General features: G+C 44.1%; 2 protein-coding genes across 2 annotated transcripts in view; one reads left to right on the top strand and one right to left on the bottom strand.

Annotated features, from left to right (window-relative positions):
• The window catches only part of LOC123772505 (receptor-type tyrosine-protein phosphatase epsilon), a 57,998-nt gene that overhangs the window by 25,987 nt on the left and 19,565 nt on the right, over window positions 1–12,446 (top strand). Inside the window, exon 9 of the mRNA XM_045765737.2 lies at window positions 6,375–6,518. Coding sequence (XP_045621693.2) covers window positions 6,375–6,518 — 144 coding nt within the window. The remainder of the gene's footprint in view (window positions 1–6,374; window positions 6,519–12,446) is intronic.
• LOC123772504 (venom phosphodiesterase-like) overlaps window positions 1–12,446 on the bottom strand; it is a 149,588-nt gene that overhangs the window by 128,126 nt on the left and 9,016 nt on the right. The gene's annotated exons all lie outside the window — the stretch shown is intronic.

The following is a 12,446-nucleotide window of genomic DNA, read 5'->3' as shown; positions in this document are numbered from 1 at the left end:
TAACAACACTCCTCTTGTACCTGTCAGGGCAGTCGCTGTTGGCATTTAGGCACATTCCTATGTTTGTTTCCTTAGTGTAGACTGCAGTGTGGAAACCTCCGCCCTTTTCCATGACTGTTACATCTAGAAAAGGCAGCTTCCCATCCTTTTCCGTCTCGTAAGTGAAACGCAGCACGGAACTCTGCTCAAATGCCTCCTTCAGCTTCTGCAGATGTCTGACATCAGGTACCTGTGTAAAAATGTCGTCAACATACCTGCAGTATATGGCCGGTTTCAAGTTCATGTCGACTAAGACTTTTTGCTCGATGGTACCCATGTAGAAGTTTGCAAACAGGACACCTAGGGGAGAACCCATGGCGACCCCATCTACTTGCTTATACATGTGCCCATCCGGGCTCAAGAAGGGTGCCTCTTTAGTACAAGCTTGGAGTAGTTTCCTCAGAATACTTTCTGGCATGTCAAGAGGAGTACAGGCTGGATCACGATACACTCTGTCGGCTATCATTCCGATTGTCTCGTCCACAGGTACGTTGGTAAACAGCGATTCTACGTCCAACGAGGCTCTTATCCCTGTGGCCCGTGTGCCCCGCAGTAAGTCCACAAATTCCTTTGGAGGACTCCAAAGGAATTTGTGGACTTACTGCGGGGCACACGGGCCACAGGGATAAGAGCCTCGTTGGACGTAGAATCGCTGTTTACCAACGTACCTGTGGACGAGACAATCGGAATGATAGCCGACAGAGTGTATCGTGATCCAGCCTGTACTCCTCTTGACATGCCAGAAAGTATTCTGAGGAAACTACTCCAAGCTTGTACTAAAGAGGCACCCTTCTTGAGCCCGGATGGGCACATGTATAAGCAAGTAGATGGGGTCGCCATGGGTTCTCCCCTAGGTGTCCTGTTTGCAAACTTCTACATGGGTACCATCGAGCAAAAAGTCTTAGTCGACATGAACTTGAAACCGGCCATATACTGCAGGTATGTTGACGACATTTTTACACAGGTACCTGATGTCAGACATCTGCAGAAGCTGAAGGAGGCATTTGAGCAGAGTTCCGTGCTGCGTTTCACTTACGAGACGGAAAAGGATGGGAAGCTGCCTTTTCTAGACGTAACAGTCATGGAAAAGGGCGGAGGTTTCCACACTGCAGTCTACACTAAGGAAACAAACATAGGAATGTGCCTAAATGCCAACAGCGACTGCCCTGACAGGTACAAGAGGAGTGTTGTTAACGCATACGTCGACCGTGCTCTCAGCCACAGCTCAGAATGGAAGCAAGTCGACGAAGAACTCTGTAGGGTAAGGCAGGTCCTAGTCAATAACGGCTTCTCCAATGGTTTCATCGAAGACATCATAAGAAGGAAAGTGAAAAGCCATGCAACCTCTGAAGAGACAACTAACACAACACCTATACCCCCTATTAGACTATTTTACAGGAACTTCTTTTCCACAGCTCATAAAACGGAGGAAAGGGTCCTGAAAGATATTGTTAATAGAAACGTTATCCCTACAGACAAAAATCAGAGGATACAACTGACGATTTACTATAAAACCAGAAAAACGGCCAGCCTACTCATGAGAAACTCTCCAGACACAAAACAGAACGCTTTAAAAGAGACTAATGTCGTCTATGCCTTCAAATGCCCACTTGGGGACTGTAAGCTCCAAAAAACCCAGTATATAGGCAAGACAACAACATCTCTTTCTAGGCGTTTAACGATGCATAAGCAACAGGGCTCCATTAAGGAACATATAATCTCTTCCCATAACCAAACCATCGCCAGAGAAATCCTAGTAAACAACACAGAAATCATCGATAGATACAGCGATAGCAGGCGGCTTGACGTTTGCGAGGCACTACACATCAAGAAGTCAACACCAGCAATCAACAGCCAATTATTGCACAACTATATTCTACCCACCTCAAGACTCCGCTCCAATATAGAAGCATCAAGAAATATGGACCAATAGGCTTTCTACAAACACTTCTATTCAATACCCATTGTTTCTGTTCTGTCTTGTGTTGATACTTTTAATACCCTATTAATATCCCCTCCTGTTCTGTCTTGTGTTAATGCCACATCACCCTTCCAACCTCACTCAAATGTAGATATAAAATCAGAGATACGTTCTAATCAGTTGTGTATTTGTGAAGTCTTTGAAAATGTAATAAGTTTTACGAAACGCGCCCGTGTCGCGTCAGACTAGAAATAAAAATGAATTTTGGAGAAGTGATTTTTGATTTACCTCCAACAGTGAAGCGTAATGTACGAAAGATTGAGAAAATTCGTGTTAGAATTATTAATCTTACTTTTTCGGTCATATTTAATAATATATATATATATATATATATATATATATATATATATATATATATATATATATATATATATATATATATAATATATAATATATATATATATAAACACACGCGTACGTACATGCATTTCCTTCTGTTATGTTAAAATTTAGTGCCTTATATATAACTGCTCTTATCAGGCAATCATTTTTATTCTAATCTTATTCGGTCCAAATACTTTCAGTTCACTTTTGTTTTCCTGTTTGACATTACATTTAAAATTGAACGTGACACATATTGCTACTCCCTGTCCTCGTCTAAGCTGTCTATCGGTGTGAAATAAACGTGACTAAAACAAATTTGTTTTCAGACAATAGTTCCCCGTTTTCTACATTCATCCATGTTTCTGTTAGCGCAATAATATTTACTGATTCTGTGCAGAGAACCTTACCCTGAGGTTACCTTGCGTGTGTACAAGTGTACTTAAATAAGTTACTTTGTATCTAATGCGTGTGATGTTTGGGTAACGCATGTTTACGGTGCCGTTCTGCTTTGCCAATTTTCACCTTTTTTTCATGTTTTCCTGAATGTTTAACACCCATAACACTTTTGTTTCAATTTCTGTGTCCTGTTCCTGCCATGTTCCGCCCAACCACTTGGGGTGGACGGTAGAGCGACGGTTTCGCTTCATGCAGGTCGGTGTTCAATTCCCGTCCGTCCACCAAGTGGTTGGGCACCATTCCTTCATCCCGTCCCATCCTAAATCCTTATCCTGACCCCTTCCCAGTGCTATATAGTCGTAATGGCTTGGCGCGTTCTTCTGAAACTTCTCTTCCCTTCCCACAGTGTTCCATGCCACCCCTCACATTCACACCTCTAGTCTCTTAATACCTTAAAGTACTAGTAGGTTTTTCTTCCAAAGAGATAGGTAATGTTGCCACACAATCTTTAGATAAGTCCACCCCGTCCTTTGCGTTCATACTGGAGAGGTCTTGTTAAAGAATGAATTTCAGTAGTTGATGAATGGTACTGAACTATCAGAGCCTACTGAACTGCTGAATCTTTCAAGTCGGCAATTTATCGGAACTGCACTTCACGACCCCCTTACCACTAACAATCTTGGCATAATCCACCAGTCTCCGTGGTGTAGTGGTAAGACACTCGCCTGGCGTTCCGCGAGCGCTTTGTCATTGGTTCGTATCCTGGCCGGGGAGGATTTACTGGGCGCAAATCCTTAACTGTAGCCTCTGTTTAACTCAACAGTAAAATGTGTACTTGGTTGTAACAACGATTCTTCGCGGCGGGGATCGTATTCCAGGGACTTGCCCGAAACGCTACGCTTACTAGTGGCTGTACAAGAATGTAACAACTCTTGTGTATATCTCAAAAAAAATTATTCCACTAATGAAAGGAATCCTACGGTTTTTCTTAACCATATCTTGCACTAATAGGCAAGATATGTAATATTGCTAGCAGAACTGTTTAAAGAGGTCACAAGCATATGAGAACTATCAATAAGATTGAGATTATTTGAGTAACAACTTAATGGGACAGAAATATACAGTTTGGGATAAAAAATATGGAAAACCCAATCAATCCAAGGGAGCAATTTTTAATGACAACGAATGTCATGAAAACGTGAAAGCCACAGATATACAGGACCAACTAGAAGGCCTCAACACTCAAAATGGAAAACATTGTTCCAAGTAATTACAAATAATAATGCAGTTGATTTGTTTTTATTAAAGTTTTCATGGAAATAGAAAACTCAAAACATGATAGAATAGTCAAGAAGGATAACTCAAAAAGAAAGAAGACTGATAATCCAAAAAAAGGAAAGAAAGAGCATTAATAATCTAACACAATTTAAGACAATAGAGAAAGTCATTGCTAAATGCCTGCATAAAGATTAAAATTGCTTCACGTATTGTGGGATTCTGTTCCTACAAGAGGTTGAGAGACAAGTGCAATGTTCCATAGACAATACCAGGTAGCATGAATATACACAAAGCATCAGAGGATGGGCAGTGGAATTGACGGCAAAATTCCTGTTTTCTTTTGACCGAGATCAACGTTACGAGGTAACAGTTACGAAGGCATTGTCGAAAAACTCATTACAGCAGCAGGAGTATAAGTGGTTGTTGCAGTGATCTACAACCTCCCAGACAACTACATAGACCCAGATAAATATACAACAATGCAAACAGAACTTGCATAAATATTGGCAATAAAGTGTGGTTAAAGAATCCTTAAAATTGAGAGCGAAGCCACATGTAATATGAAATTTAATTTATAGAGAAATTAACTGGAAAACAGCGGATCCGAGGAAGATAATAGACCTGTAGAACGAAATTGGTAAACGTAGCAGAAAGGAACTTCCTAATCCAACAGGTTGAGGAGTAAAGATGAGAAGCGCAGGTGACTAGACCAAGCAGGACCTGGTCCTAACACACACAAGATGGATATTAAGAGCATTCAGCATTAAATGTCAATGGGTGCCAGTGACCACAACCGTGTGATCACTGTCCACATAACATAGTAATTGAGGTTAATATGTTAACCTCATATTTTTTCTTTTTTTGAGATATATACAGGAGTTGTTACATTCTTGTACAGCCACTAGTACGCAGAATCAGTAAATACTAGTACTCCGTACTAGTATTGTGGGATAATATTGGTGAAGCTAGGTGCAATAAGGACCTAACACAAATGTCGGATGCAAGTGATGCAGCACCTATGAGGACGATACAGCGAGCGTATCCAATTGTAGCTCTGAGTGCCACCCTGGCCCACCTATGATATTTCCAATTTATTTAGATGATACATAGATGATTCGTTTTCTGTGTTCAGCGATGATGCATCTGATACAAGTAGCATAGATGAACAGTGTTAGCGGCTTCCATGGTGGTGTTTTCCATAGATATTTTCAAGAATAGCTGAATCTCTTTTTTTTTTTTTTTTTTTTAGATATATACAAGAGTTGTTTACATTCTTGTACAGCCACTAGTACGCGTAGCGTTTCGGGCAAGTCCTTAATCCTATGGTCCCTGGAATACGATCCCCGCCGCGAAGAATCGTTTTTTCATCCAAGTACACATTTTACTGTTGCGTTAAACAGAGGCTACAGTTAAGGATTTGCGCCCAGTAAATCCTCCCCGGCCAGGATACGAACCCATGACATAGCGCTCGCGGAACGCCAGGCGAGTGTCTTACCACTACACCACGGAGACTGTTATATTATCCCCATTGTCATCACCCCCATCAGCCCTATTGACTAATCATGATTAGTCAATGATTATTTAGTGCTAAGAGGGAGACAAAAGACTAGCATTCAATAAAGGTGAGCGTAAGATGATCTGAGAATTCATAGAGAGAATACCAGCGAAAATATATCGCGGAGACTAACTGTCAAGACGATATATAACGTAACAAGCAAATTCGAAGTTTAAGGAACATTCTTCCCACCACTAAGAGATAAAAGATAAGAACAAAGTAAATAATTATGAAAAGAAGGTGCGACCCAAGCAAAACAACTACCCAAGACTGACAAGCAGTGCTTGAAGTCAAAGCGAAGTAAATGAGCATGGAAGCAATAGAGAGGGCAGTGGATAAATGTGAAGCGTTGGATATATACACAAGAGAGGGAGACGGCGGTCAAGGCTGGAGACTAGCCTTAGCTACAACATCCCAACATTACTATGAAGATGTCGGTGGATATCGAGTGATCAGGTTACACGAGAGAGGAACACACGGAAAATGTGGCCTGTACCCATTCTCTAGGATAGTCCTAACCCTTATTGGGGCAGCCTGTACTCTCTCAGGGCAGTCTCAAAGCTTTCTTGGGCAAAGCCCGTGCCCTTTTTCAGGGGTAAAGCTTGCACCGGTTTATTGAAGCGGCCTGCTTCCTTTCTTGGAGGCACCGGTTGACGTACACCACTATACACCACTTTACATACACATACACTTCTCATACAGCACATGACTCTCACCACATGATACACACCACCAATCTCCCCCTTCCCTCCGTCCTGTGGTGAGAGGACGCCAGTAACGAAGCCCACTACCACCGTCCAGGTTAAGGTGAGTCAGTACTGGCCGGCCGCCCTGGAGGAGGAGGTCCCCTATGGCGACATCTTCGTCAAGCTGGTCACTCAGGAGGACCGACTCGACTGTGTCCAGAGGCTCATCATGGTCTCGTGTGGAGACGAGATCCGCGAGGTGGGTGACCCCGTGTTTTGTTTGGCGGTGGTGTTTGGTGGTGGTGTTTGGTGCTGGTGTTTGGTGGTGGTGTTTGGCGGTGGTGTTTGGTGCTGGTGTTTGGTGGTGGTGTTTGGTGGTGGTGTTTGGTGCTGGTGTTTGGTGGTGGTGTTTGGCGGTGGTGTTTGGTGGTGGTGTTTAGTGCTGGTGTTTGGTGGTGGTGTTTGGTGGTGGTGTTTAGTGCTGGTGTTTGGTGGTGGTGTTTGGCGGTGGTGTTTGGTGGTGGTGTTTGGTGGTGGTGTTTGGTGGTGGTGTTTGGTGGTGGTGTTTGGCGGTGGTGTTTGGTGGTGGTGTTTGGTGGTGGTGTTTGGTGGTGGTGTTTGGCGGTGGTGTTTGGCGGTGGTGTTTGGCGGTGGTGTTTGGTGGTGGTGTTTGGTGGTGGTGTTTGGTGGTGGTGTTTGGTGGTGGTGTTTGGTGGTGGTGTTTGGTGGTGGTGTTTGGTGGTGGTGTTTGGCGGTGGTGTTTGGTGGTGGTGTTTGGTGGTGGTGTTTGGCGGTGGTGTTTGGTGGTGGTTTTGGTGGTGGTGTTTGGTGGTGGTGTTTGGTGGTGGTGTTTGGTGGTGGTGTTTGGTGGTGATGTTTGGCGGTGGTGTTTGGTGATGTTTGGCGGTGGTGTTTGGTGGTGGTGTTTGGCGGTGGTGTTTGGTGGTGGTGTTTGGTGGTGGTGTTTGGTGGTGGTGTTTGGCGGTGGTGTTTGGCGGTGGTGTTTGGCGGTGGTGTTTGGCGGTGGTGTTTGGCGGTGGTGTTTGGCGGTGGTGTTTGGCGGTGGTGTTTGGCGGTGGTGTTTGGCGGTGGTGTTTGGCGGTGGTTTTGGTGGTGGTGTTTGGTGGTGGTGTTTGGTGGTGGTGTTTGGTGGTGATGTTTGGCGGTGGTGTTTGGTTGTGATGTTTGGTGATGTTTGGCGGTGGTGTTTGGTGGTGATGTTTGGCGGTGGTGTTTGGTGGTGATGTTTGGCGGTGGTGTTTGGTGGTGGTGTTTGGTGCTGGTGTTTGGCGGTGGTGTTTAGTGCTGGTGTTTGGTGGTGGTGTTTGGTGCTGGTGTTTGGCGGTGGTGTTTGGTGGTGGTGTTTGGTGGTGGTGGTTGGTGCTGGTGTTTGGTGGTGGTGTTTGGCGGTGGTGTTTGGTGCTGGTGTTTGGCGGTGGTGGTTGGTGCTGGTGTTTGGCGGTGGTGTTTGGTGGTGGTGTTTGGTGGTGGTGTTTGGTGGTGGTGTTTGGCGGTGGTGTTTGGCGGTGGTGGTTGGTGCTGGTGTTTGGCGGTGGTGTTTGGTGGTGGTGTTTGGCGGTGGTGTTTGGTGGTGGTGTTTGGTGGTGGTGTTTGGTGGTGGTGGTTGGTGCTGGTGTTTGGTGGTGGTGTTTGGCGGTGGTGTTTGGTGCTGGTGTTTGGCGGTGGTGGTTGGTGCTGGTGTTTGGCGGTGGTGTTTGGTGGTGGTGTTTGGTGGTGTTTGGTGGTGGTGTTTGGCGGTGGTGTTTGGTGGTGGTGTTTGGTGGTGGTGGTTGGTGCTGGTGTTTGGCGGTGGTGTTTGGTGGTGGTGTTTGGTGGTGGTGTTTGGTGGTGGTGTTTGGCGGTGGTGGTTGGTGCTGGTGTTTGGCGGTGGTGTTTGGTGGTGGTGTTTGGTGCTGGTGTTTGGTGCTGGTGTTTGGTGGTGGTGTTTGGTGGTGGTGTTTGGTGGTGGTGTTTGGTGGTGGTGTTTGGTGGTGGTGTTTGGTGGTGGTGTTTGGTGGTGGTGTTTGGTGGTGGTGTTTGGTGGTGGTGTTTGGTGGTGGTGTTTGGCGGTGGTGTTTGGTGGTGGTGTTTGGTGCTGGTGTTTGGTGCTGGTGTTTGGTGCTGGTGTTTGGTGGTGGTGTTTGGTGGTGGTGTTTGGCGGTGGTGTTTGGTGGTGGTGTTTGGCGGTGGTGGTTGGTGCTGGTGTTTGGTGGTGGTGTTTGGCGGTGGTGTTTGGTGGTGGTGTTTGGCGGTGGTGTTTGGTGGTGGTGTTTGGCGGTGGTGTTTGGTGCTGGTGTTTGGCGGTGGTGTTTGGTGGTGGTGTTTGGCGGTGGTGTTTGGCGGTGGTGTTTGGTGGTGGTGTTTGGCGGTGGTGTTTGGCGGTGGTGTTTGGCGGTGGTGTTTGGTGGTGGTGTTTGGTGGTGGTGTTTGGTGGTGGTGTTTGGCGGTGGTGTTTGGTGGTGGTGTTTGGCGGTGGTGTTTGGCGGTGGTGTTTGGCGGTGGTGTTTGGTGGTGGTGTTTGGCGGTGGTGTTTGGCGGTGGTGTTTGGCGGTGGTGTTTGGTGGTGGTGTTTGGCGGTGGTGTTTGGCGGTGGTGTTTGGCGGTGGTGTTTGGCGGTGGTGTTTGGTGGTGGTGTTTGGGGGTGGTGTTTGGCGGTGGTGTTTGGTGGTGGTGTTTGGCGGTGGTGTTTGGTGGTGGTGTTTGGTGGTGGTGTTTGGTGGTGGTGTTTGGCGGTGGTGTTTGGCAGTTTGGCGCCTTCTTTTGATAATTAATTACTTGGTATTGTTTGTGATGTTTTCTTGTTTGTGTTGATATTTGGGGGCGGTGGTGTTAATGCTGTTTGTTAGTGTTTAACATAGCATGTATAACATGGGGTTAACCCCTAATTTAAACTCAGGTGTTTAGTATCGCCAGTATGTAAAACAGGGGATAACCCTAATGCATGTGCTTAGTGTCAGCAGGTATAAGAGGGGGAGAGCTTAACCCTAATATAGAAATTAGTGTTTATTTACATCATGTATAACAGGGGTTTAATCCTAACATAGATACTACTGTTAATAACGTCAGAATGTCTAACAGGCGGGGGGTTAATTCGTGTTAAAGACGTTTGCGTTTAGTAAAGTCAGCATATTCAATACAGAATTAACCCAAATATACATGTTAGTGTTTATTAACATCAGCATGTATGACAGGGGGTTAATGCCTAATTTAAAAAGCTAATGTTTAATGTCATCATGTATAAATGGGTTTTAACGCTAATACATGCTAAAAGTTTAGTATCCTCAGCATTTATAAGAACATAAGAATGAAGATAAAGGCAAAGATCTATTGGCCCACACGAGGCAACTCCTATTTATATCCAATGTTAACCCCCCCCCTATAACATGGGGTTAACCCCCTATTTTGAAAATAGTGTCCTGAGGTTAAGCTTAACCCTGGGATTGTGATTGTAGATTGGAACAATCTACAATCAGTTCTAGATTGGAACATCCACTTAGCTTGTCCTAACTCTACACCCACAACTGTTTTGGGAATCGGCCACATATCCTTTAGTCTGCCTATTACTGTATATACATTAATGTACGTTTTCCTTTTTGTCCTGTTTCTCCATTCCCTTCCTGAACTTCCTTCGGTAAGTCAGAAGTGTACTGACAGCGGCGGCCTCCTCCTCTGAGCACGACACCGTATCCGGTCCCACTCCCTCTCATACTGTCTGCTTCACCTGTTTCCCTCAGTTCACCTCTGAAGAAGGCTTGAAAAAAGGTCTAAAGCGCTTAGCTGATAACCTTTATTTTTTCACTGTGGTCATTCTTCATTCTTAATGGATCAGCATTTTTTATAGCCTCAGCATTATATATATTATATATATATATATATATATATATATATATATATATATATATATATATATATATATATATATATATATATAAAACCAAGGAACTCTTCCATGTGAAGGATTCGAACCTTAGACAGCCTGGTTCATCAAACACTCTGGGATATCCAGTACGGTAACCACTTGACCATCACAGGCTGAACAAAAATCGATTTGATGAAAACGATCGGTAATCTCCTCCCATTGCGAGTGCTGTCGGGTCGTTGGGGAAACACTTCCAGACTATCAATGATTTTTGTACAGTCTGTCATGGTCAAGTAATTACCGTACTGGATATGCCAGTGTGTGTGTGTGTGTGTGTGTGTACTCACCTAATTGCCTGAGAGAGTGAGAGTGAGAGAGAGAGAGAGAGAGAGAGAGAGAGAGAGAGAGAGAGAGAGAGAGAGAGAGAGAGAGAGAGAGAGAGAGAGAGAGAGAGAGAGAGAGAGAGAGAGAGAGAGTGAATGAGTGAGTGAGTGTGTGTGTGTGTGTACTCATCAATTTGTACTCACCTATTTATGCTTGCAGGATCGAGCACTTTTACCCCAGGGAGGAAGGTACTGAATGTCAAATATTTCTTCCTCCTTCCTGGTAAATATCAAATCTAGCATGGAGGGAACGTCCCCTTCCCTCATCCTCGTAGCTTGTTTAACATGCTTGATACACGAATGTTTCCAGGGATGAGGTCTACAAATTTACAGGTCCAAAAATCTTCTGTTTTAGCTTCATATGCTTCCCAGTCTATGGATTTCAGGTTGAAGTCGCCAACTATCAACAGTCGTGATCTATTGTTATCCGCTCTCGCTATGATCTCTCTCATTATTGTTATAAGACTTTCTCGTTTACTATCTAGTTCCTCCTTTGACCATGTGCTGCTTGGCGGTGGACTATATGCATTTATGATCATTAGTTTATCATCCTCATGGCAGATCTCTAGTGCTATTATGTCAACTTCTTGTGAATTGGCAGTCATTATTTCGTTCACCTTTAGGTGTTCTTTCACCAGCACAGCAACGCCACCGCTTTTCCTAATTTTTCTGTCCCGTCTCCAAATTGAGTAGCCCCTTGGGAATATGACTTCATTTAAAATAACATCTTCAAGTTTTGTCTCCGTGAGTGCAACAATGTCTGGTGTCTGCAGCTGTATTACATCACTTAACTCCAGTATCTTCGATCTTACTCCATCTATGTTGGTGTATGCAATATTCAGGAACTTGTTCCCCCTTTTCTTATTTTTCACTCGTCCCTCTCTCTAATGATTTTGTTGATTTGCCTTTATGTACCACTGGTCTGCCTACCCCTATCACTTTGTAGAAAAAAGAATTGATTTCTTCTTCATTCCTGCTCTCATTTAAACGTTTTGCCTCGGCGAGGTTCAGTTTCAGCTTCTCTCTATCTTCTTTTGAAAGATCTCGTCTTAACGACCACACTTTCCCATCCACATCACTTTGTAATTTTCTAGCATTCCTTAGTACTTCTACCATCTGTTTGGTACCATTTAGGGTGATCCTCAAAGGTCGATCTTTCCCTTTTACGTACCTGCCTATTCTCCTGTAGTCGCACACATTCTCTATGGTTGTAAGACCTTCCACGAGGCCAACAATTTTATCTACTACTTTAGCTTCTCCTACAGCTCTTTCTGACCTAGATGTTGTCTCCTTTTCTTTGCAGCTAAAAATGATCAGGGACTTACTCCGATCAACTGTGTTTTGCACCAACTTCGGATTAGATGCCAATTCTTTTCTCCCTTCCAGCCTAATGTTTGTTTTATCTTGGTTGCTACAGTGTTTGACTTCCTTTACTGGTTCTTCAATTTTTTCCTTCTCCTTGGCCACTTGTGCATAGGTGAGTTGCATATCTTTCTTGCACTGTTCTATTCCCTGTGTAACTTCCTCCATCTGTGCTGACAAAAGCTGTTTCTCCTGTTGAATTTCCTTACCTAACCTATTGTAGTCATTTAAGTTTAAATTTACTTTAACTTCTTCCATGGCTATTTTTAAGAGTTTATTTTCTTCTTCCATTGCTTTGCAATTTGTTTCCAATTGATTCTTATCCTTGCGCAAGTCTTTCACTAAACCCTCAAGACATACAACTTTGCTATTTAAATGGTCATTACTTTCTTTCAATTTACTAATTATTTCTACATGAGAGTTCACTATAGTATCTAATTTTACCACCTTGTTGTATAGACTGTTTATATCAATGCTTCAATGTGAGTGTGATGCTCCAGGCTATCTAAGGTTCGAATCCATCCTTCAAGTGGAATAGTTCTTTGGTTTTCTTATATATATATATATATATCTCCTATGTATC

Source organism: Procambarus clarkii, chromosome 17 (assembly GCF_040958095.1).
Source record: "Procambarus clarkii isolate CNS0578487 chromosome 17, FALCON_Pclarkii_2.0, whole genome shotgun sequence".
In the NCBI taxonomy this organism is placed as follows: domain Eukaryota; kingdom Metazoa; phylum Arthropoda; class Malacostraca; order Decapoda; family Cambaridae; genus Procambarus; species Procambarus clarkii.
This window is presented reverse-complemented; position numbering and strand designations above follow the sequence as displayed.